The 26,640-nt window shown below is 41.1% G+C and overlaps 1 protein-coding gene across 2 annotated transcripts in view; it reads left to right on the forward strand.

Annotated features, from left to right (window-relative positions):
• The window catches only part of CCN4 (cellular communication network factor 4), a 37,114-nt gene extending 19,128 nt beyond the window's left edge, over positions 1 to 17,986 (forward strand). The window contains exons 2-6 of one of the 2 annotated variants that reach the window (XM_068672692.1): positions 11,793 to 12,049; positions 12,224 to 12,360; positions 14,832 to 15,089; positions 16,877 to 17,070; positions 17,610 to 17,986. In XM_068672692.1, coding sequence (XP_068528793.1) covers positions 11,793 to 12,049; positions 12,224 to 12,360; positions 14,832 to 15,089; positions 16,877 to 17,070; positions 17,610 to 17,909 — 1,146 coding nt within the window. In that variant the 3' untranslated portion in view covers positions 17,910 to 17,986. Of the gene's footprint in view, positions 1 to 11,792; positions 12,073 to 12,223; positions 12,361 to 14,831; positions 15,090 to 16,876; positions 17,071 to 17,609 lie in introns of both variants that reach the window. The other variant, XM_068672693.1, reaches the window with a different exon arrangement.
• The last annotated feature ends 8,654 nt before the right edge of the window (positions 17,987 to 26,640 follow it).

Consider the following 26,640-nt stretch of genomic DNA (forward strand, 5'->3'; position numbering starts at 1 on the left):
ATATACTCATTTCTACCTGCAAGCAATGAGCACTGATGATTTCATAGATTCTTGCACAGATGTTCCTCGGTATAGGATGTTCAGTGTGATAAGCATCAGTCCCTGGTGTCTGGAAGTATCTGTTTATTCTCAGTGGATCTCATGGTGGGTGATCTCAGCTGAACCTTTGTCGTGGTTTAACCCGGCCGGCAGCTAAACACCACGCAGCCGTTCGCTCACCCTCCCCCCTCCCTCTCTGGGACGGGGGAGAGAAATGGAAAGTGAAGCCCGTGAGTTGAGATAAAGACAGTTTAATAAGACAGGAAAATAATAATAACAAAATAATAATAAAATAATAACAATAATAATACAATGGTGATAATAGGAAAGTAATAATAGTATGTACAAACAAGTGATGCACAATGCAATTGCTCACCACTCGCTGACCGATGCCCAGCCTAACCCCGAGCAGTCCGGCCCCCTCCCCCCGGCTAGCCACCCCTATATATTGTTTAGCATGACGTCAGATGGTATGGAATACCCCTTTGGCTAGTTTGGGTCACCTGTCCTGGGTCTGTCCCCTCCCAGCTCTTACTGCACCCCCAGCCTGCCCGCTGGCAGGACAGAGCAAAAGGCTGAGATGTCCTTGGCTTAGTATAAGCACTGCTCTGCAACAATTAAAGCATCGGGGTGTTATCAGCACTCTTCTCATCCCAAGCCAAAACACAGCATTCCACCAGCTACTAGGAAGAAAATTAATTCTGTGCTAACTGAAACCAGGACAACCTTTCACAATACAGATGTGAATGTATCACAAGGCCTCCTAGTATAGCGATATCATTATACATGCTGAACAAGGGTCAGAGAGGTTTCCAGAGGATGCAAGGGAGGTTCTGCATCTCTCATCCTTCCCCTAATCCCTTGTTCCCATTCTGTTTGGTTTTAATGGGATGTTGTCTTGGCCAAGAAAAGCTTATTTCTTCTCAGGAGTATGATCAGACTACATCCAGCTCAGATGATCAGGCTGTGACAAATATTGTTATGGATGCCTTTGCTTCAAACCTACTAATGCTGCCTTACGGATCTCTCTGCACGCACTGAGCTAATTCACTTCAGATGTTACAAAAGATTCTTGCCACGATTTTTCCTGGAAAGGGGTAAGATAAGACATTTCAAACTGGATGATGCTGTTCTGCAATTGGAAGTAATTTCAGGTCCTTCTAGAGTGTACAAAAGCCTGGCATCTTCTGTTGGTCCTAAGAATGCTACTGACCTATATCTCTTTCATCTTCATTTTCTGCCTAACAGATTTCATCAAATACTATGAGCTAGAACTGCCAGAATATGCCATTCTTGGAGACAAAATATCCTTTCACTACAAGACTCTGCCTGGAAATACTGATGTTTATTCAGACAACTTGTAGGCTCCATCTGTTTTTTACTTAACCACAAGAATTTAGCAATGCAGTCTTACTGCTCATCTTTCATTGAAAGTCTTGAGGTGGCTTTGATATAATGATATGACACTACATTAAATGGCAGTTATGGTTTTTTGGATGAATCTGCACATGCCATGTGTTCCAAAGGGGCCATTAAAGCAGCAGTAGCAGCTTCTCTTTCTCTCTATTGTCTTGAAATCCTCCTGCTATAAAACCAGACATATGGAAGATTTCCTGTTATCAGATAAAATATTAATTAGCTGCCAAATAGCATTTTGGCTGTGCTCATGATATAACAGGAGATGGATCTACAAAATAGGAATCATTTTTTTTTCTGCATTACATTGCATAAAAAAAAGAGATTATTTATTTACCTTTTTTATTTATCTTATTTATTTATTTAGTTAGTTAGTTAGTTATACACCTTGTAAACCATACTTGGTTTTGACAAGGTATGCAGTCACACAATCCCAGAAACACTGGTCATCAGTGTCCTCTGGAGGTCTCTACTCCAACAAGCAAGGATGGAGAATTCAGACACCCAGAATGACCCAGGGTTGCAATTATCTCCTCATGAAGTTGCCCTTCTGGTATTCAGACTAAACCTCCCTGAATGTGGTTTGTGGCTGTTGCCCATTTATATGCCCTCTGTTACCACTGAGAAGAATTGGTCTCAGACATTTCTCAATTTCAAGTAGCTGTGGGCTGATACCATTTAGCCTCTTCCAGACTACACAAGCCCAGATCCCTCAGCATCTTCCTCCTGGCTTCATCGTCAAACTTTCTGAGGCCGCATTCAATTTCACTGTTCATGTCACTAACAAAGACGTAAAATAGTGCTGGTCCCAGTACTGACCTCTGAACAACACCACTCGTTACTGACCTCCATTTGGACATTGAGCCGTAGACCGCAACTCTTTGAACGCAACAATCCAACCAATTCCAGCTGAGTGGTCCTCCCATTGAACCCAAGCGTCTCCAATTTAGGGACAATTATGCCATGTGGGACAGCATCAAAAGCTTTGCAGAAGTTTCTAGCCCTTAGTATGTATTTAAAGGAGAAAAACACTTTGAAAGTTGAAAATAACAAAAGATCAACTTGGAAAGCCAAAGCTAAGGAGAAACAGCAGTGGAAGCTCGACCTGGGAGGAAAAATTCTATTTAAAGGAAGTAGGGATGCATAGCTTCATCAGTTCATCAGCAGCTTGAGGAAAGTGCATATATTAGGTCAAGAAAAATGTTACAGATTTGAGAATTTAAATAACGATGAAATTTTGAAATGAAAAGCTGTTTTAAGTCAAGATGTTCTGCATTGGAAATATTGGTAGGAAACTGCTGATATTTAAAAATGCAGACTTCTCTTTTGAATAAAATAATCATGAAAACCGATATGATTTGGAAAAATGCCACCAAACTTTTGCACTATTCTTGAAATAGGGGAGGGGAAGGAGAGGTGAAGGGGAGCCTTTGTTCTACTTTGCTTTTTGCCCATCTTGGGACAGAGTGTAAGAGGACAGAAAGCATCTTCCCTTTGATTTCAAGGTCATTACTGAAAATAGGAGACAAACAAATGCAGAACATGGGTAACCGCAAAGTAAAACGCCAAAGCAGTATGATCTTATTTGGGAGCTGGACCTATGATACTGTTTTTGTCACCCAACCCATGACTAATATGTCAACATCTTGTTCTGTACAGTTTTAGGATTATTTGTAACCTTATGACCTTGGATGATCCAAATGCAATCTCTCTCTCTCTCTCTCTCTCTCTTTTTTTTTTTTTTTTTTCCCTGCACTCCACTTTCCAAAAATTTAAGTCTGTCTATTCATCCCTTCTCGAGACTCTACTCTGCTGTTTCTCCAGATGTTTTCTGATGGTTTTCAAACTCTAGTTCAAGCTGGTTTTACCAGATGAGCTCATTAGCTGCACATATGGAACATGTGCAGTGCAAGACTTTGAAATGTTCTCAGAACACAGAAAATATGTTGTTTAATATCCCAATTAGTGGAGTATGTAGTGGCAGTGTCAATTTGTTAAGAATGTCCAAATATTTTCAGGTCACTGTGCTCTTAGAAAGTGTTACTCTAACTAGAAGAACACTTATGAAACATCAGGTCACTTTCTGACTGGGAAGTTCTTTTGTTCTAAACACTCCATGAAAAAAAAAAAAAAAAAAAAAAAAAAAAAGTGAAGAAAATGAAAGACCACACTGAGTTTGCCAGTATAAGCAATATTCTGGGAAAGTAGTGAATATATGTAATCTTTACTCTGCAATTGTCTAAACTAAGTTAAAAAAGGCTATTCCAAACATCTGCCTATACTCTTCCCACAGATATATTTTATGAAATAATGTTATGGGAAGTTGAGTTTTCATCACTCACAGATTCTAGAAATATTAGAGGTTGACTCACTGTGGATTTTTTATTTTCTTAAGATATTGAATGTTATACTTCATGCAGAATGTTCCTTTCTGCTCAACCTACAGTGCACAGGAAGGATAAATCTGAGTGGCACTTGACATCTGTAAAACTATCTTACATTTTCTGGGTTCAGAGTCTGTTATTTTACAATATGTTATGGAGATTTCATGTCTGGAATCAATTTTAATAAAGTATCTAGAAACTCATGTCTGCTCTATGGAAGCTCAGTCCCCAGTAATCATATTCTCCACTTACCATTACACGTCCTGCAGAATCTGTCTTATACCTCTGTCCTGATGCCAGCTCACTTGTCACTAGTATTATCTTGTGGTAGAGTTTCTGAGAATTCATGGGGACTCTGAGATTTGCAGCAAGAGCATCAAAGTGAGGAAGGCCTGATAGTACTGTGATTACTACTGATCTTGCTGTTAGAACTGACTGACTCTGTCAACCCATCTGTCTTGTGTGTGATAATAATACAAATATTCAGCAATATTCATTCTAAAGTTCAAAGTGGGCAAGGCAAAAAACAAGCTTCCACTTTGATGACCTGGTTTCAGCCCGTTGATGTAAGCTTTTCATTACTAATGTCCATTAGAGACTCAGGACTTGACCTTGTATTGAACAATGCTCCTGCTATCACACCCCAGCATTGTATAGTGAGATACCAACTCTATTGAGCTACGCCTAAATTCCTGTTGTCCCACATTATTTCCTTGCTCCCAGCATCTATCTTGAAGTCCCTTGGAACTCATTAGCCTTCAAAATATTCCTTCCTTGGCATGCCTGCTTCTCTATCTTGCATGTACAGTCACAAATTGCAGATATATCCTGTTATTTCTCCTTCTCATTTGTATCTCGGGGCATTTAGAGGACCGTAGAAAGATGTAATGTTATTCGTGTGGAAATCAATTAATATTTAGAAATCAGTTGTTTTTCATGACAAGATAACCAGTTGTTTCCATAAACTGGTGCCTTTGCTGTAGCAATGGGATCTAAGTACCAGAAAAAAAAAAAAAAAAAAACCTCTTACAGTGTAAATACCACAAACAGTTTGTCATTTTAGATTAATTTTCTTATGTTAGCCCAGAATACCAGCTGTGTCCTAGGCTGCATCAAAAAAAGGTGTGACCAGCAGGTTGAGGGAGGTGATTGTCCTCCTTTACTCTTCCATCCTGAGTACACCCCTGGAGCACTGCATCCAGGTTTGGGACCTTCATCACAATGAAGATGTGGATTTGTTAGAGCTGATCCAGAGGAGGGCTACAAGGATGGTCAGAGGGCTGGAGCACCTCTCCTATGAAGAAAGGCTGAGAGAGCTGGGCATGTTCTGCCTGGAGAAGAGAAGGCTCTGGGGAGACCTCATTAACATTTTAATGGATAAAGGGAGACTTCACAACATTTTAATACTTGAAGGGGTCTTATAAAAAGGATGGAAAGGGAAACTTTACTCAGGATAGAACAAGAGATGATGGTCTTAAACTGAAAGAGGATAGATTTAGATTAGACATTAGGAAGAAACTTTTTACTGTAAGGGTAGTGAGGCACTGGAACAGGCTGCCCAGAGAAACTGTGGATGCCCCATACCTGGAGGTGTTCAACACCAGGCTGGATGAGGCTTTGGCCAACCTGATCTAGTTGGTGGCATCCCTGTCTATAGCAGGGGGAGTCAAGTTGGATGATCTTTAAGGTCCTTTTCAACCCGAGCCCTTCTATGATTCTGTTACCTATTGTATAGTGAAATAAAAACTATCCTTTTTCTTTGTCCCTCTGTGCCTTTGCTTTTCTTCACCTTAACTGGACTTGGGAGTATTTTTTTCAACAGGAAAGTGTCTTGTAATTTTGGAGAAAATTAATTTGGACAGGAAGAACATTACAAAATTTTGTTCTTCATATGTTTGAGAACAACAAGATTCTCAAGGCTTTCAGATTGGACCCTCAACAGTGCTCTTACCTTTCTGTCAAGGTTAATGCAGACTTGCCTCTTCTCTTGAGTGGTTGCACAGTGGGCATTTACATTTTCTGTGGATGGGGTGAAAATGCTTTGGTTTGCAGTGTCTGCAAAGGCCTCAGTTTCACACCTTTGTTTTAGAGAGGCTGATAAAGTACTTCCCTATCTCTGGGGTTGTGCCCCCCATTCAAATATGCATACACTTCTCCCTTTTTGACTGTAGATTGGAAAGATAAATCTAGACCTTAGATGTGGTTAAAGCAGGTGAAAAGGCAGGATTATGCATGAGTTGTTGAACTCTTTTTTTCTGCTGGGATTACACTAAGCAGTCTATGTGCTTGCCCAGAGATGACACAGAGACATGGAAAGCGATGTGGATTCATTCAATATATTGTTTATATTTCATTTTTTCTTTCATTTTAACTTCTTTATTAAGCTCCATCCCCTGTGATCCCTTGGGAACAGCAGTGTGTCAGGTTGGTATTAAGTTGTTTGCAATGTGAGTTGGAGACTTCTGGGCTGCTTTCTAAAATTATTTTAGTTTTCGAGAACATTTGGAGTTACATGGTATTGGAGTTGTCTCTACAGGTGTTTCTGCTTGGGGTGGCTAAATAGTTCAGCCAGTAAATGTAACCAGGAGAAAGCAGATGCATCGCCTGGCAGAGGAAGAGCACAAATTTACAACCTTTTTCCTGGAAGTGCATCTGCAGGTGTCGTCTTAAATTTTATTTATTTATTTATTATTAACCTTAGTGTCCAGGTTTAGGACAGTCAATCTGCAAAAAATAAAGGCATTTTGAGTGATTAGCTGCTGCTAGCAGGCTTTGCTGCACAATCACCCACTGTTAAGGCTGTTTGGGTCAGTCTGCAAATCAGCTGATTTAAACATATAATCTCCTTTTTGTAGTAAGGAGGATATTTTAATAAAGGTTTTATCACTGACTGTTATTTATAAATGTGTCAGAGATGGAGGACAGGAAATAATCTAGATCACATCTCTCCAACAATATCTGGCAGCATCCAGAAAGGCAGCATCAGAAATGTAACTTTAAAATACTCATTTTAAATGTTTACTGTCAGAAATTAAAAGGAGTCCACTCAACAGTATGTGCCCTGAAAACCACAGCTCATACTTTTCCAGCGAAGGATTGGCTCAAGGGTCCTTTTAAAGCAAATTACTGTCAAGGAGAAAACAGCATATGTGATAACCCACTATGATTTGAGCTGATTTCTGCAGGCCATCTCTCATAACCCTTTCTCCAGCAATGCCAGTAGCCAGATGAAATGGGTTTAGAAATCACCATCCTTTTGAGACTCTATCCCATCAGTAAATGGAGAAGAGCATGCATAACTTTTCTCTCCTCATCTTGATGAGAAAAATACCTGGGGTGGAAAAAAAAAAAAAAAAAAAAAAAAAAAGTAAGCTCTTAAGCTCTTACAGTGCTGAAACAGTAAAATGAATACACAGAAATGTATTTTTAAACACCTATTTGAACTGGAAGTGAAGGAATATATTGCAATGCATCTAGAGCTTTAATGCTTAAAAACAGAGCTTGAGGTTTCCTCATACGTTATGTGAAAGTGCTGCTGTATCTCTGGCTGTCTTGCAATTTGGAGTGTATACACTAAGTTCAACACCGTAACTTGGTCTTTCCAGTTTTCAAAACTAAAACAAACTTACAATATCGTATTTTCCAACAAATTGGAAATACACCTTACTAGGCAATCAGTCATTTTTTATTTTCTCCTTCCGTCCTCTTGAATATGAACACAGAAATTTGCAGGGAATCGTTGCTACCAAAATAATATTATCTGCATATGTACACAGAAACTAATTTTGGAACTTGTCCAGCATAAATCGGGAGCATAAATATACCATAAATCTGCAGACTCTAAGCTTGAAGAGTAATTGTAGAAAACATGTTAATTACCAATATCTGGGAAAAAAAAAATCACACTAGACACTTTTTTTACTTTCTCTGACATTTTAAAATTTACTTGTCAAACCCCCAGCATTGTGTTTTGTTGGTGTTTCCCTTTACTACAATGTTGAAATTTCTCTTCACTCTCATGTTGACTTTAATAGAAAACCATTGTCCTCTTATATATTATAATGACACTGAAGATGTGATTCATGAAACCTTATATGTGATTTTTTGTTGTTGGTGGTGGTTTTTGTTTGTTTGTTTGTTTTCTTCCTAAGGATGGCTGTTGCTGAGAACCATTACAGAGTATTAGTAGGAAAGTAATAGTATTCCAAAATGTTTTGAGATACTGTCCTAGTGGTGTTGGATGGCTTTTCCAAAGGGATTTAAATATCCCAGTAGTGACAGCAGAACACAGAAGAGGAAAGGCCAAGAATTTTATAAATCTGCACAATTGCCTCTTCTATAGCAAAGCTCTGAGGGACTTCAGAGGGCAGAGGAAGAGGGTCTTGAAGCTGTGCATGTTGTACACTTGTTCTGGTACCTGGTGGACACCATTTTCCAAAGAAAATCTGGTGGTGATGGAGCCTAGGACAGGATGCTCTTTCCGTCTCTCCATGGCTTCTCTATTTGTAAAATAAGGGAGTCAAAAATATTTTGACACTTATTGACACTGATGCTCATGTAACCTACACTAAGTTTCCTTCCTGTGGCTTGCTCAGCTAACACCACTGGATATCTAAGTATATCCAACAGCCACAACACCTACAAGTCACTACAGGGACCCTTGAAAAGCTTCCTTGGTTACCTCAGGCTTTAACCATAGTGGAAGCACTGTTAAATAATTTACTTTAAATTCCTGTTTATCATGAGCCACCAAATAGTTCCCAGATACCCAGACCTTTGCAAGAATGCAGTCTCAGCCTCACAAATTATCTACAATTACTTGACTGTCAGGACTTACTGGTTCCTCTTTGCTACATGTGTTGATTCACAGATGTTTTCATATCTTCACAGGATGGGAACTGTTTCTTGCTCATATTAACAATAGGAACAAGGGACTGTGAAGGGATTTACTTATGGGGTTGGGCCATGGCAATGGGCTATTTAAATAGTGTGACTTTTGTCTCTATATCTGGATTTGATTATTAAGCACTTTTTTACTCATCAACAAAGTAAATAGGTTTATTGCACTTGAAGAGGCCTCTCTTCTCAAGTGACAGATTATTGCACCTACTCAAATTTTTGTGAGTGGAATGGAAAATGCTACTATTAAAGGGCCAAGCCTTTTCATTGATCTGAATGTTCCTCTTTTAACAACTTTGGCAACATCAAGGAGCTTTAAAGTGGGAGTAAATTATATTGGTATGTTTTAGTTTAAACATGAGTTTAAATGTGGTTTTAAGCCAACTTTAAGGCCAATTCTGGAGGTCTTAATAGAATTGGGAATGATGCCCAGAGCAAACACATTGCCTATTTGGCAGCAATTAACAATGTGTTAACAATTTAGTGTTCTAAATAAAAGATAACTAATTACTGAGACGCTTAAAAACATCTTCAAATGCAGCAGGAGCAGGTTTAGATTATTTATTTATTTATTTAAATACAACCTGAGACAGCTAGCAAAGAAACTGTAGAAGACAGTCAAAGAGCTGCGCAGGGGTATCTGGACAGATGGATGGATGGATGGATGGATGGATGGATGGATGGATGGATGGATGGATGGGTGGATGGATTATGGGCTGTGGGATGGTTATTCTTGAAGATGCTTTTCCCAACGGAACCCTTGGTTGCTGCATTTTCTCCATGGACAGATAGTGAAAAACCTTTTTATTTTTTTCATTCATCTGGAACTGTAAATAAGATAAAACACTGGGGCACTAGGGAATATATAGTATAGTATGCGTTAGCCAGGAATAGATGAGAATACCTTAGCAGTTTCTAGACTTTGACTTTCCTTGTCTGTACTTCGTAGGGTTATACACTCATTCTTTGCAGCCGTCAAATTTTATAACTAGAAAGAGTTTCTGGACCACATGGGTCCAGGCAGAGTGCTCTGCTTGATGCCCATGTGCAGTTCCGGTTTTCTCTGCAGTAATCCTGGTAGTAAAGACATATATTTGCTTTGTTACTGATTTGACTTGCACCCTCCCTGTGTCATGAACATGGCTGCTGCTGTTAAATATCATGCAGTGGTGCTGTTAAATATCACGCAGGAAGCAGATTGCATAAGGTAATGAACTTTTGCCCTCTGTGTGTTTTCCTATGAGCTAAGGTACCCCAGAACTCTTTTTTTTTTTTTTTTTCTCAGTAATAGTGACCTAAATCTGTGTCCTGGAGTGGCATCATTGCATTACATGAAATTCCTTTTATATCTCAACTTACTAAAGCACTTCTCATATTTTTCATTAATGTTGTAGTTTTTGGTTTTGTTTTTCTAATTTGATGTAGTGTAGATCAGAAGATGGAATCTTGGCAGTATCCTCTCCATAAAACTTTTCCTTATATGCTTACAGTGATGGCAAATATTTGTGCACTGCTAACAGGTGAAACTCTGAAGTCCTGAAGCTTCATTTGCACTCATCTAAATTATATGGCCCACAGTGACTACATGTACAACAAAAGAATGTGCCAAAAGGTGTAGGTGGTAAATCACTGTAGAAATATCCCACTTTTTTGGCTGTGTGGACCAAGACAATCTCATGGGAATTATAGTGTGAGACTTTGAAGAGCCTAAGGAAAGGCAAAGGAAAGACCTAAGAACCTCATGACAACCTTAGTATGTATTTGTTTAGATGTTACAAAGGATGGATAAGGAAGTTCATCACAATACTTAGAGGAAATGCATGTTTTTATTTTATTTTATTTTATTTTATTTTATTTTATTTTATTTTATTTTATTTTATTTTATTTTATTTTATTTTATTTTATTTTATTTTATTTTATTTTATTTTATTTTAATTGTTATAGACATTATATAGCTTCATTGCTTAGCACTGGGAATCTGTCAGGGAGCTGAACTGCATGCACGTTTTGTTACAGGTGTGGAGATGAAAAAAGCATTTTTCAGACATAGGCCAGTGTCCTCATGCATCAAAATATTCACAGCCAGTTTGCCAGATTTTGATTTCAGAGGTTTATTTGCCTTTCTGTAACCTTGTCCCTATTCAAGTGAAAGGGCTAGTTTATTGTAAGAAGACACTTATGGTACTGGTGGTATTGCAAGAAGAGATGAAATGACCAAGCCATCCTCATAAGATCCATGACAGGGATGGGTTTCAGATCAGGTTGCCCAGAGAGGTTGTGGAGTCTCCTCTGGAGATATTCAAAACCCACCTGGATGCCATCCTGCTCAACGTGCTCTGGGTGATCCTGATGGGCAGGGGGGTTGGACTAGATGATTTCCAGAGGTCCCTTCCAACCTCAGCCATTCTGTGATCTTGTGATTCTGTGATCATCCTCACAGCACAGAGGTTCCTGACCTATCAAAGGAACCTGTGGAGTTGGTGGGCTCACAGGCCTTTTCCCTGTCTCCTCATGGATTTATGGGATGCCTTGTTTTGGATGCAAGACATGCACAAATATGGATAAGCCTGAGGAGGAGAAGGCCATAAAAGGGCCCCATCTCATGTGCTTTCACACTGCAACACTATGACCTTTATCTTGCTGAACAGGCAACAACAACTATAGGGTGGCATAACCCTCTGCCAGAGCCAAATAACCAGGGTGATACAAACCAGACATATCACAACCTCCTGTGTATCAAGGGGTCTTGACATATGTGCCTATGTTCCTACGTGGAAAGAGACCTCTGTTCAGAGAGCAGAGGTCTGAAAAAGTCTGAATACCACCAAACTGGGCCTATGTGGTTTGGATGCCAGTCCAAGCTGCAGCGTATTTGTCCCTGGCTGGTATCAGAAGGGCTATACAGAAAAGCAATGCTTTTTTTTTTTTTTTTTCCTTTGTTTTCCTTGTAGCCTCTTTGAATCTGATGGGATTTTTATTAAGGACATATCACCACATAGTTCACAGCCCCCTTTTCTCTGGAACAGTTTCCAAGCTGTGTTTCTTTGTTTGTAGGCCATTGCCCAGACCTCCACCACCATGACCCCCACCGTCCCTGCCACGACAGAGGCCTACACACGGACTCAGTACTGTAAGTGGCCATGCGAGTGTCCGAAGTCCCCTCCTCGGTGCTCAGTAGGAGTCAGCCTGGTTACAGACGGCTGCGATTGCTGCAAGACGTGTGCCAAGCAGCGTGGAGAAAGTTGCACTGAGGCCGATACCTGTGATTTTCACAGGGGCCTGTACTGTGACTACAGTGGAGACAGACCTAGGTACGAAATAGGAGTATGTGCACGTAAGTGATGTACATATATTTTTGACTTAGATATACCTTGGAAGCTCCCCTTGGTCTGAGCTGAAATTTATCTCATTAAATACCTGACTGTAAATTTGTCAGCTCCTTCATTCTTTTTCTTCCATGTCCTTATAGCTGTCTTCATTCTCAGGCCAGTTGACTGGATGAGAAATGGCATCTGTATTCTTACTCTTTGGGTTAGCTGCTGCCAAGAACAAGGAGCAACCAGCATTGGAAGGTCTTTGGATCTGCAAGCAGATGATTCTGTATTCCCTGTAACAGGAGGAGGTGCTGTAGTGGGTTGGGGCTGTAGGAAGGATAGATGTGCAACTGGCTTTAACAACAAGCATTACGGGCATCTGCACGAAAAGCATGCCACTAAGGAGAGTCTTATGGCCTATTCCTAGTAGTGGATTCAAAGGAAGAAGAGCACACTTTGTAGGATACAAACAAAACAAAAAAGATAGCAAACTGGATATTGTCTCAAAGCTACCACAGCCTTCCTAGGCCTCTTTAAAACTTTCATGCTGCATCATGTTTACTTACTTTTATGTTTGCTTTCTTAGATGGATTTCATAATCTGTAGTCCTCCAGTACATCTCAGACACTTGGTACACTTGTGGCAACAGCACTGTGATGTAGGAGAATTGATCCCCAGCCTGCCTAGTGAGGTCTGGAAGGTTTCCCAATCCCATGCATGTTCACATTCTTACTGTCATGACAATATAACTCCATATATGACATTTTTGGTTATATGGTGAAGGGCCTTGTGGTGCGCACAGCTGAGGGACATGAGAAGCTAGGTTAGAAGGTGAAGCTGTTTATCTCTGGCTGCCACAGAAAGTTGTGGCCTTCTTCTTGCTTTCAGCATGTGGGTGGATGCAGATGACAGGATGTGCTGACATGTTCTTTCCCATACCCTGGGCTGCATCATTCCATTCTGAGTACACCAGATATTGCCCTGACTGCAGGGGGAGTGAAGCAAGTGTGGGACTCCTGTGCTGGGGGTTGGGAGCTAACTGCTTTGAGGAAATTGCTTTGCAGATGGATGCCAAAAACTCTAGCTCTAGAGAATTCAAGGCATGCAGGACTGCAGGAACAATATAATTTGTGGAAAATAAAGAGCCTGAAAGACCTAGGTACAAGTGTCAGGAAAAGAAATTGGGTGAAACTGTGGGAAATTCAGGATATAGGTGGACTGGCATGTTGCAGTGTGGCCCAGACATCAGATAGGAACCTGCTGGGAGTCACTACAGCTCTCCTTACATTGTTGGATTATCTCTGCACTGAAGCAGAGACAGCAGGGTGCAGAGCACACATCCAGGTGGGGAGGTAGCCTTTGTGTACGTGGGGATGGCAATTTTGAAGTGCTCCCCAGTTGCCTAATTTACTGCAAATGCAGTGTGATTCTGCATGAAGGCATTCTACTATGCCTATGTCTGCGTTTGGGGATGTTCTCACAGTAAACGTCTTGACGTGTGAGGCCTTCAGGAGGCTGAGTTAGCACAATCCTGGATGGGTATGCTTGTAGCAAAGAGGAAATCAACATTTTCTTGAGGAAATCCAGCATTTTCTTGAACTCTCATAATTCATGTGCGCACTTAGAAGCATAACTGAGCCCTCTGCTCTGGCTCCAGAACTGAGTGACAGCTCCTCAATACAAAGGCTGAAGCATTATCAATACTGGAGCTTAGCACAAACTGGCAATCTGGATCTGTGCTTCAAGTTCCATGAAGTCTATTTTTAATTATTTTGTGCAAATGAAGGGTTTTGTATTTTATATGTTCATTCAGTCCATTATAAAAATAGGCAGCTTTTGCGGATTTTCGATTTCAACTTCAATTTGTATTGGCCTTGAAGCACAACTGCGCTTCAGCTCCATTTCCGACCAGACATAAAACTAGAGCAACCCGATCAGTGCGTGCACACTGCCTCCATGTGACCAAACGAGAAACTGAAGTATGAGTTCCATTAGATTCCTGCCACTGATTCCAATCATTGTTCATTACTTTAAAAATAATAATAATAATAATAATAATACAAATTTTGTCTTATTTCGTGGATTAATAGGATTCCTTCTCAGGGGAAATGAAAGGGCTTGATTTTTTATGCTTTTATTTACGAATATTCATCAAATAATAATTTTCATAGCATTACTATGTTTTTCTTCAGTTTCTAAGGAAACTGATTTATGATAAAGTGGTAGGGCTCTTGTTGCCTAAATATAGTCTGTGCCATTTGAGGTGCTCCTTTGCTGCCTTGGCTGTCCTCCTACTGCTGCTTCAGAAGGGTACAAATGTTGCACAGATCTCTAGCATATTTGCAACTGCATGTAATCCTCTCATGCATCCCAAAAAATATCAAATTTCACTCAATATCAGCTTTAATTACTTGGATTTCTCCTATTGTGAACAACTTCTAACAACATCCCATGAAATGATCATTTGAGTGAGAGTTTGTGCATGAAACATGTTTTGTTTTCTAACCCTTTTTTCCATGATGCATTAGAAGATTCATTTTTGCTGTGATTCAGAACAAAAATAGTTTCCTAGATGGCATGACCACATTTGGCTTAACGTCATGCTGAACACATCACCGCAGCACTGTCATCATGTCTCCACATTAGCTCCATTAGCCCAGGGAGCAGCTTGATAAATAAAAACTTTAACACTGTTTGTTGACAGCATTGTTTTAATAGTGCTCTGTCTCTCTGTCTCTCTCTCTCTTTTTTTTTTTTTTTTTTTTTTTATTCCTTTCAGAGATTGTTGGCGTAGGATGCGTCCTCAACGGAGTCAGATATAATAATGGGGACACATTTCAGCCTAACTGCAAATACAACTGCACTTGCATTAATGGGGCAGTGGGCTGCATTCCCATGTGCACAAACTCACGCCCTCCCCTTGTCTGGTGCCCAAACCCAAAGCTGATTAAGATGGCGGGGAAATGCTGTGAGCAGTGGGTTTGTGATGACTCCAAGAAAATCAGGAAGACGTCTCCACGCCACATCTCCTCTGCAGGTATGGCAGGAGTTTGGTGGAGCTCTCCTTGGCCATCAGGGAGCTGAAGTCAGTGTCTGCAACCAAAGCATCATCTTGCACTGCCAAACTTGACGAGTGTCTTGCCTTTGTGTGGGCAAGGCACAGATACTCTTATATAGAGTGTAGTGAAGCACAGAAGATGCAAACACCAGTCGTGCAGCAGTATGAGACTCATTAAACATGCTTGTGTGACAAAAGCCCCTCTGAAACACGCATCTGCTGACACTTTTAAGATGTGACAAGTCCTTTTTACTTCACCAGTTTTTCATCAGTGTAGTTCCTCTGGAAAGCAAAATTATCTCTCTAATTTGGCACTGAGGCTTTCTGTCTGGGTTGTTTTGTGCTAGTCATATGATTTTAAAGCTCCTGTAGCTTAATAATCTCAAACTCAGACACACCTTGAAAGCAGTTATTGGAGTAGAAGTTTCACTGACAATTTTAAAATTAGGCTAAATTGTCTTTGCATTTGTATAACTTTTTAGCAATTATGTTCAACGGCACTGACATCATTATTAAACTACCTATGTTACGTGTCATATGCTATCTTCTTTCCCCACACCCATATTCACAGTGAGGATCACTTAGCTGTCTGTGTAGTGTTGGTACCATTTGCCTCACACATGGTGCCTAAACTTTAGGATGTTCCTGCTTTTCCATATATGATAATTTTATCTTCAAAGCACTGTGATGCAATGTAGTCACATTAGCCCCATTCTACAGAACACCTCACAAAAGCAGAGCTCAAGGAGATGTAGGGTGTTTGAACAGGGAACTGGGATTTGTTTCCTTAATGGTATGTTTTGTTTGTTTGTTTGTTTTTCTCCATCAATGGGCATGTTGTAAAAAACAAAGCCATTTTGTGGGTTAAAACCACCAGAGTTTAGCTCTCATTACTATTTCTGGTAGCTTTTGAAAATAAGTCCAAATCAAAAACATCTATTACTGAATTTGGCTTTTTCTCTTCATGAACTATGGTCTCAAATGAGCACAATGCAACTTCTCTTGCCTAACTTTTTCTCTTAAAAGTAGAAGTGAAGATAGTTTTTACAGTATTTAATATAACTATAAATATAGTATTTAATATTGATGATTAACATTATAACGAGCAAGCTCAGCCCAGCAGTTTCTACAGAGCTGTGCCTGTGGGCTGTGCTGTGAGCTGCAGTCCAGTGGGGACTTCTGCCGAGGCCATGAAGGAACCTGACCTGAGGTTGATGGCTGCTTTCATAACAGAGCCCACCCTTTTCTCAAGTGATTCCCGAGCTCTCTGTGAGCTATTCAAGCTTCTCTTCCTTCCAATGAAAAGCAGTGGCTGCTTCCCAAACCCCTCAGCCGTCCATCAAAGACTGTTGACCACTTTCTGCTAGAGGGAATCAATTGAATGGGCTCTTAAATAACCCTTCATGGTGAGATTAGATCTCATCTCTTTCTGCATCAACTGGTGCAGGCTTCTGTAATGAAGTGTTTACGTTGTGGTAGCACTTGGGGGCCCCAGACAAGGACCCCCTTATGTGAGGCTACAAAGAGAAAAAAAAGAAATGAACCCCAGCCCCGAGCACTTGAGGGTCTGACACAAGTAGGTCAGTGGCAAAGGGGGTGGGGAGGGGAGGTAACAAAGCAAGCGGAGGTTCGCAGGGATGCTGAGCCACTTCACTGTGATTTAATTATTTGGGTTAGTGGCCTGAATGTGTAATGAGCTTGGGCGAGGGTGTTTAATATGGAAAGTTGCCCAGCTGAATAATGTGTGGTTAATCTGGTCTCTGCAGCATACGAGGGGGAGGATGAAGCCTGGCAGAAGAACTGCATTGTTCACACCTCACCCTGGAGTCCCTGCTCAAAGACCTGTGGGCTGGGCATCTCCACCAGGATTTCCAACGACAACGACCAGTGCAGGCTCATGAAGGAAAGTCGCCTGTGCAACATGCGGCCCTGCGAGGTGGACATAACCAAGCACATTAAGGTGGGGACTGTTTCTCCGTGCATCCCCTGAGCTTTGCCTGGACATGGGGTCAGATGTGTTTGGCAGCATTCTGGCCTCTGAGAGCTGCACTTCTGAACTCGGAGGCCATTAGCAAACACATGTGGACTCACTGTGATGCAGAGAGGTCAAAATGTCTCCTCCCTGTGCTTCCACACACCGGTATGAAAACCTTCCCCTGAGAGCTTTAATTCCAGCCAAAAATGCTCCTTACAAGGAAAGGCAAGCCAAGCCCACTGTGCTTGCTGCTGGTGCAGACAGACCTGTGACTCAGCTAGTAGAAAAGCAATAGTGCACTGCTGGTCATAGTTATAAACTGTATTTTGCAAGTGTCCTACCTGCAGCTTCTTGGTTCGTATGTCTAAAAGTGTCAGTCTGTCACACCTCTAGATCAGGTCTGTAAAAAGCTTTCTAGCAGCTTCACAATATTTAAATACTAAAAAAGTTTTTTGCATATCCCACCTGTGTCAGCATGAAGCAATGAATATTAATCTGCCTCTCTTTGTGTTCTCTGATATTAGCCTGGGAAGAAGTGCCTGGCTGTCTACAGGGCCAGCGAACCAATGAACTACACCATCTCAGGATGTGTGAGCAAAAGTCCTTATAGACCCAAATACTGTGGCGTCTGCACGGACAACAGGTGCTGCACACCCTACAAATCCAAGACTATTGAAGTGAGGTTTGAGTGCCCAGATGGAACTGAGATTTCCTGGAAAATCATGTGGATCAATGCTTGTTTTTGCAACCTGAACTGCAAGAACCCCAATGACATCTTTGCCGACTTGGCTCATTATCATGATTACTCTGAAATTGCTAATTAAATTGGCTGAATGCTGGAATTGACCCATTGCTCTGATTTTACAGAGGTTTTAAAATAAAAGGAGAATCTTTCATCCAATGCCAATGTACAATTTTATTTATATATTTATTTATTTTATTTTCCTGAGTTAGGATGTTAAGTCTCCTTGTTTTGACACACTGTTCTTGGAGAGGCCTTGAACAAACAGGGTTTTCAGCTCTAACAGACCTCCATCTATTAACGGCAGCCAGAAATTCCTCTATATACAGACTCCAGGACTTAAATGACAGTCCCATTGGCACTAACATTTATTAGGCCAGCAGTTTAATCACCCAAAGGAAAGAATATTATACTACTATGACAGCAAAAGTATGGCTGTCAGTAGCTTAGACAAGAGCTTCAGGCATCCTTACTGTCATTTCTTGAATAATGTGTTCTAATCTGGAAAATGAGCATTGACGTATACTTCACCTCCCACAGGAGACTTCAGTCTTTGATGCTGGTGACCCACAGAACTAGGTCCATTCTCTGTCACACTGACAATATTCCTTAGGAAATCCTCTTCTGTCATTCTCATTCAGATCCCATCCCATGGTGAACTTCATGTGAAGATCCTAAGAACAAGATGGTTTCTCCTGAAATCTCTGGGTGAGGCACCCTTATCTCACTGCACTGGGGTGGGTGAAAGACCCTTTGTGTCCTGCTCTCCTTGGTCTCTTGATCTCTTGGAGTATATTATGGCAGGGACATTTTCACAGTTTCACTACCAGCTCTTATTTTGAAGAGCCTGAATGCTCTGAACCCAAAATGCCCACCCCAGAGCTCATATTTGTGGGTATTCCTCTTGCCCATAGATTCCATATTGCTCATTGGCTATCTATGCAGACCTGCAGATCTGTAGGAGGAGCTGTAGAGAGCCAGAGGAGAGATGAAGGACAGCACCTCACTTGCTCCTTTCTTCACATAGAAATAGTGAAGAAAGGTCTGTGCCTGGAGACCACCTCTTCTACCCTGTAATGTTACCAGCCAGCAGGTCCTGCTTCCTACTGGCACCTTGTCAGTGGCACATACCTTTGTTTTACATGGCTGAGGTAGAGGAAAGGAGCCACGTGCTAAAGGAGAAAGTAGGTGTTAGGCTTCCCATCAGCTTTGTGGGTGAGTGCATGTGAAAGGAGAGGACAGCTGCTGTCATAGCCTCTGGCACGTCAATCATAAATGGGCTGCTGCTTGGAGTAAAATGTTCTGCAGAAATAGTTTCACACACAAATATTATATAGGAGTAGAAACCCCCAGTTGTTAACATTTTAAGCAATACGTTTCTCATCACCGAAGCCTGCTGGAGACAGTTTTTCTCCAGTGAGTTGTAGCTACAGCCCTCATGCACCATGGCACGTTCACCATTGCTTCACTTGGGAGAGCTAAGCAGTAGAAGTGTGTTTCTGCATGGGAAAGTATAGTATGTATGTAAGAAAGTAAAGTATGTTTGAAAATTCCCTGGGGCACAAGAGAACTGCTGAGTGAGACATGGGCTGGGGATTGACCCGCGCAGAGCTGAACTTCAGATAATGCAAACTGCTTTTAAATCAGTCATTTATTTTGCTTTAGTTCCAGTTAGTCTGACTTCATCTTGATAAACCAGAGGAAGCTAGATTACTTCCCAGGAGACATAAATCTTTCTGGCCAATGACAAATTAATGCTTCTTGTGAGTAGGCTGAGAATAATGCAATTCCTATGTAAAACTTGTAGGAGAAATGCTGTAAATTCTCAAAACTGGAATTCAAGAGAAGCTTTGTTTGTATACAAGGATTTGGCCCGTACATTTTCCACAGAGCTGGGTTATTCCTTAATCCAAAGCTCTTTACTAATTCTTCTGAAGCTTCTCTGAACTCCCCAGTGGCAGAAAATAAGGGTGATCCCTGTCTGCATGTTCTAGCATATATGCAAAATGCTTGTTCTGTTTGTTCCTTGGGTGACAAGAAATGGAGACGTTGCCACTTTGCAGTATTCAGCCTCCCAACTGCCTTTAGCTGGGATGATATGACAGGATATATCATGTCAGATCTATTCATCTCAATCCAGATAGCAGCTCAACACTTGCAAGACTGAGTATGTCACATTTTAAACTCCATCACCTGGAAAAAAAGCTCCACAGAGACATAAGAAAATGAGGCCTTAGCCAAGAAGTTGACAATGCTTTCCAAAAGAAAAAATAGATTGTTTTGAGATGCTTTGTGGGGAGGCCAGCCTAGGAATTCAATAAGATCACTCCTAAATGTGATTTGGAATATCGTGTTCTAGATTTGGACCACCCAAAAAAAAAACATATATATACACACACACACACACACACACATGTATACACATATATATTTTTGTGCATATCTACATATGTATATATATATATGTGTAAATATATACGTGTACTATAATGCATATAATATTGTATATAACATTTTATATAATGTTATATATAAAACATACATGAGCATGTCCATTAATATATACGTGTATATTTATATATATTTTTCCTATAGTGAAGTCTGTGGTACATAAAATAAAGTGCACATATAACATGTATTTATATGTATAATAAGTCATTCCTACAAGTACACATAGAGAAGCAAGAAAACAGGATAAAAATACAGACCCAAAGCTGTGGCACTTAATATGCTTGCGTAGCTTTGCAATTAGCTAACACTGTAACCATCATAATCAAATTCTGCAGTGGCTGAAACACACAGCTTTCATTGAGAGATAAAAGAAGCTATTGTAAGCTAATGCATGACCAGCAGCCCCAGCGTGTGTTGGTTTTCAGTGAAGTGAATGCCTAGAAACCACAGATCTTCCCCCACGCATCCAAGATGTTTCTGTTTCTCGCCTGGTTTCCTTAGGGAACCAGGCATATGCAATCATGCTGTCCATTTGTTCATCTGTCAGTCACTCCCTTGGTGGGGAATTTCAAACAAAGTAGGCAGAAGAGTAAAGATCTCGAAAACATTGTGATTCCTGAAATAAAAACAAACAAACAAGCAAATAAATAAAATAACAGAACAGAGGAAACACCCAGCACATCGCTCGTACCAAGCCCACCCACTTCTGCCAGAAAGCCAGAACAGCTGCAGCACGGCCCAACCACAACAGCAGCATTAAGACGTTTTGAACAGATGCACCATTCCCTTCACCACAGGCGCAGCCGTGGTGAAGGGAATGCTGAGGGCATCATGGACAGGAAATATTGGTTCTTAGAGTGCTGTAAGGGAATTTCTGAGGACATTGGACAAAAAAGCTATCAGAGATCAAGCTTCATTAGCTCTGCTGTTTGTGCAACTGCTTTTCTTTCTAGTGACAATGAAAGAGGATGAGGAACACTTATAACAAATGACCTTGTCTTGCAGTTTGTGGTGCTTTAGAGCTCCTTTATTTTAAAGGATATTTAAAGGAAGACTAACTCTCGGACTACATAAAGAAACTAGCCTTTAGATTCAATTCCTTGTATCCCTGAGAGCTTGGTCAAGTCATGAAGCTTTACACAAATACCTTTGTGGTTACTATTTAAATGTGCTGAGGAGCTAGATCCTCAAAAACTTTCATGGATCCAGCCCTTTGCTTCACTTATCTCATGCCAATCATCATGTTGGTCTAGTAGTCTGTGAGAAGGATGGAGGATGGGATTTTGAGGGGCAGCTCACATTAAATGTATTTGCTATATTTGCTTTCCACAGGGACTTTCCAGTGTCAGTATGGTGGCTCAAGCTGCTTTGTTTGGGAACACCAGAAAAGATTCTACTCACTGAAGGATGAAAAGAAGCAATCGTGTAGCTTATAAAGATGCCTTTTACCAGAGCTCTGACTAGAATTTATAGCAATTTCAGTGTGCATGCAACTGAAAACAGGGTGTGGTGCAGTTGCTTTATTTTTGATGTGTTCACAGGGATTGTGCTGTGTATATGTAATACAGCAGGACTGCAACATTCAGAAACTCTGAGTCATCCAGTAAATTAAACCCTGTGATTTTTTTTTCCCCCAGTTTTTTGAAGTTTTAAGACAGTTTATTAAACTGTTGGAGGCAGAGTTCTCTCATTAGCTACTAGCACATATCCATACATGTATCTTTTCAAACTGTTACTTTCCTAATTTAACAGTCCTGCAGAGCTATTTCTGTAAGCTTCATATGCTGAAATATATGAAATATTAATGGGAAAAACAGATCGGGTTGGCAGTGTCAGTCTGAGTTACGCTAACAATGTAACATGTATAGTTTGTTCATACAGCATCATGGTGAGGTTTTGTAGGTGGCATGCTGTTGCTATGCTTTAAATACATTAAATAACCTCATAAGTGGTAAATGATTAATGGATCTATGACTGACACCTCATTTAGAGGCTTAGGCAAGCAAAAGAAGGTAAAGTATGTTTACCACTGACATTTCTTTTTCCTTTTCCAATCTCCTCACCTGGCCAATGTCCAAGTGTGGGTTTGCAATGTGTGACAAAACCCTGAGCTGAAGAACACGTACAAATGAAAACAAAGAGACAGTAGTATAAAGAAAAGAAAAAAAAAAAAAAAATTGCTCTGACAGCAATTCCCTTACTGTGAATATTTTGGCAGCTTGAGAATGCCAGGTATTCTCCAACTCATGTGTCATTTTGTGATGGTCTGTTTCCAGCCTTTTTTTTTTTTTTTTTCCATCACCCTTACTAGATTAGTCTAAGAGTCTAGACTCTTAGAGCAAAGTTGAGTGTATTACTTAACCTCTATAAGCCTGTCTCTTTTTTTGTCATCTCTCTTGAGAGTCTGTAAGAATAACCTGTTTGCAGCAGCCATATGGACAGAAATTATTCAAACAATGATAATGATGACAAGAGGAAACACATTTAAATTACAGATTCATTATTCCATACCCCAGCATTTACAAATCCTCAGAGCTAACCCCAGTAAGGATTCCACCATTTAGTTATAGAAGAGGTAAATTATCACTATCTGGAGGTTTTCAAAGGTTTGCCTTTCAGCCTGAACAGTGATACCCACCAGTAGGAACTGGAACCAGTTCCAGTAGGAACTCAACTCTTTCTGTGGCCTCCTGCATCCTGCAATGATGGGTCTGTGTGCTGGGATTGCTCATGGCTACTGGGGCACTAGGTGAGAAAGCAACTTCTCTCCAGCCTTCTGTGCCTTTCTTTGGTTGGGAAGGGAAGTCCTCTGCAATGTAAATACTTTCTGACCAGCCAAATCTCCAGAACAGATTTCAGCAAAGGTAGCACCCTTTCCTTCTGCCTCTACAGGCATCAGAAGTCCCATCTAGCTGATGCTTCTTCTGCTTGCACATATGGAGCCTCCAAGTACACTGTCTTGCATGAAGAGTGTCTTGGATGCTTTCACAGCCACTGCATTTGGACTCGTCTGGAAACCTATCACCTCCTAAGTACTTTGCACTTTCCAAATGAAATACTGACAGCCAAGCTGGGCTCTGCTCCCATAAGAAACCCCACCCTGAGCCTCTATGAGCAGTGGGGAGGGAAGAACTGAGGGATCAAGTTTTATTGGCAGATGGTGGTGAAGAACTAAGACTTCTTGGAGTTATTCTTTAGCTACCACTAATAATAAATGAAAACACATGGTAATTGATCAAGTAAAAACTATTCCCCTGGTGGGGAGATGCAAGTGTAGGCAAAAGAGGCCAAGATGAGTCTCACCGGTGTGTGACAGGCTGGGTGACACCACTGCTCAGGGCAGTCTTACCAAGCCCTACAGCAGGTTGGCCATGCTCCATGCCAGGACCACCCCATGGGATGAAACCACAGCTTGGCAGACTCACCTTTGCTGCACACCTTGCTGCATGCAGGGTGCTGGGCCTCGCAGGGATGTGCACTCGCATGAACAAACACCAAGCTGCTGGCAGCTCTTGATCTCTTTCAAGAGCCACCAGTCATGGCTGTAGGCTTTGTATGGAGCTGCCCTGTGTCTCTGTGAGTGCAACCACCCAGCAAAAAGCCCTGCCCTGCCCCCAGCTCTCCCCACACGCTGACCTTGACCTGAATACCATAATCCCCTACAGCCATAAGCAGTAGCAGGGAGTGGCAGGTCACCCAAGGATAGTTTTTCAGCTGTACTGTGGGTCAGAGCCCACCGTGGTGGCAGTGACTGTGCTAGGTGCTGCTTGGGAAGGAATTGCTGCCTAATTATCCCCTGTCCCAACCGTTGAGCTCTCCTGGAGATGCTCAGTGATGTTTGTTTCCAGCATCTGACGTGCATCATGCAGCCATCAGTGTCAAAAGTACACATGGTAAGGAATAGGGGATTGCCTCTTTAATTACACTCAAATAACAGCTCTCCTCCAGCTTCCTGCAGGTGCTGGGTGAGCAAAAGATCCCCACACTGGATTGTAGGGAACAGACATCAGACTGTTTGGCAGTTGCAATCAAAAGCCTTTTTTTATTTTTTCTTTCTTTCCCCAGCGCTGGTCAGCAGCTGTGTTGTTTATAAAATGAATGGAGCCCTTAATGAAGGAATAGATAGAAACAGTGAGAGGCTGTGTCTCTCTGTTGCAAAGGGTTGAGGGGGAAGGGTTGATCTCTTAAAACACCCTGACATCCTTTCTCTTGGTTGTTTAAACATCAGACAAAACAGTTATCAGCTATCAACATAAAGCCTATATTTGGCTCTGTGGAAACACTAAATCCACACATCAAAACAGCTGCTGATATGTACAGACCCAGAGAGACTTACAGGTCCAGCAAATGTGGGATAGTGCAACACAGTGCAAAACAGTGCAAAAAAAAGCAGCTGGCATGTGGAAGGGGGCAGGACAAGTTACTCATGAGACACTGCTGGATGTGTTGTTGGGGTGAAAACAATTACGTTATACTGGCACATCACAGATTGCAACAGATATTCTGCCCAAGATGCAAAAACAGACAGGAACAGGATTCCAGCACTGGAGAGAAAAATAAGCAGCTTTTCTATAAACTGTTTTCTCTCCAGCTCAGTCCATCACTTGCAACACGTGACATTAATCATAAACCCCCAAAATGCATCTAGGTTAAAGTTTCCAGCTGTTTATTTTCTAGAGACTTTTAAAGAGAAAAGCAGCATCCTTCAGCACAAAAGTCCTGCTGTGTTGACATGGTATTGGCATGTGCAGATCCACTCCTGCTCTGCAAGGACAGGGAAGGGAAAGCTCTACTTAAGTTCAATTGATTTTTGCATAGTAGATCTTGAGACCCAGGCAGAGGTGGAAAGAACTGATTTCAGCAATTACACCCTGTGTACTACAAGTGGTTCTGAAGAACAGTCAGGAAACCTGTTGGTCCAGGGAAGCCCATTCTCCTCTTAGGAGAATTCTCCTCCCCAAAACACTGTGAAGGCTGAACTGTTTATTTTCTGGAAGCCTCCTGTTATCCGCTTGGAATTTCCTCTCTGCCATAAGATCTCCTTGCTCCCTAGTGGCCATTCATCCTTTCAGGAAAAGGTGAAAATCCAACTCATCTTCTCTAGTTTAATGTCACTACAGTCTCCAAGAATGAGGAACTGAGCATTTCCAAAGTGTAGGAAGGAAGTTATTTAAAAATAAATTCTAATAAAACTGGAAGCCACTTACATCTCTTCAGTTTAAGTACCATTAAAAGATGCCAGAAGACCAGTACTGTGGGGAAAAAGGAGCCATAACTCCTTTTAAAAGGTAAGGCACCACTCCTCTGTACTGTCCTCCAGCTTTTCTGTACAGGTACACACTGTTCCTCGCCCAATGAATACTTTTTGTTGAAAAGCTAACATTTATAGTGGTCCTAGCAACTCCTAGCTGCTCAGAAGTGCTCACAGATCCCTTTGTGCTGCAAGAAGGATTGGATGCATTCCTCCCTGTTAAACAATAATAAATTGCCAAGGCTTGACAGGCACACCACAGTGTCCTTGTGGAAGGAATGATTAGCCATTCCCAGAAAAGCTCAGAGAACATAACTTTGCCCTTCTTTTGTAAGATGAGCTGGCAGAGATCCCTCCCATTTTTCACTGGCAGTGGCATAGGCTGTGGATGACCAAATCAAGCCATTTTCTGGTTCCAGTCCAGTGACAACTGCTGAATAATCACATTTAGCAGAACCTGGGCTCTGGCAGGCCAAATATTTGCTTTTGCCTCTTCCTATCACAGGATTTATTTTTTATTTTTAAATAGAGAAGGAAGGAGCCACCAAAATAGTTCCAGCAAAGTCACAAAACACACCTACCCCTGAAACTCCCAATACATTAAATCAGTCACTAGGTAAGAGCACCAAGGTAAGTAAAAAGGTGACCAGAGTGGTCTACCAGCACCCAGACTGGCATAAGAAAGCAAACCTGTACTTCTGCTTTAAGGATAGAAGTAAAATCCAGTTCCTGTGAGGAAGTCAGACCGCAAACTGCAGGTCTATGTGCTAGCCAGGATTGTATCTAAGGATACAAAGAAAACTTCTAACTTTAGATAAGAAGTACTCTGTACTGAGGCTTAATTTTGCTCTAACAAATGCATTAAAAAATTATCTTTTGAATATCCAGTAACACTTGATACTGAACTACATTGTGTTTTGTTAAAATAAAAGTAGGCTGAAGTGGAAAAAAAAAGTGGAAAAAAAAAGTTCGCAGCATGAACATAGGGAAGGGCAGGGACAAGAGCACAAGAAAAAAGACTTTGTTGCTAAAAAGCAATGACAAGGAACTACTAACACCATTGAGAAAGATCATTGTACTCCTGGTAAAAGATGAAGACACACACAAGACA

The sequence above is a fragment of the Anas acuta genome, chromosome 2 (assembly GCF_963932015.1).
Source record: "Anas acuta chromosome 2, bAnaAcu1.1, whole genome shotgun sequence".
Classification (NCBI taxonomy): domain Eukaryota; kingdom Metazoa; phylum Chordata; class Aves; order Anseriformes; family Anatidae; genus Anas; species Anas acuta.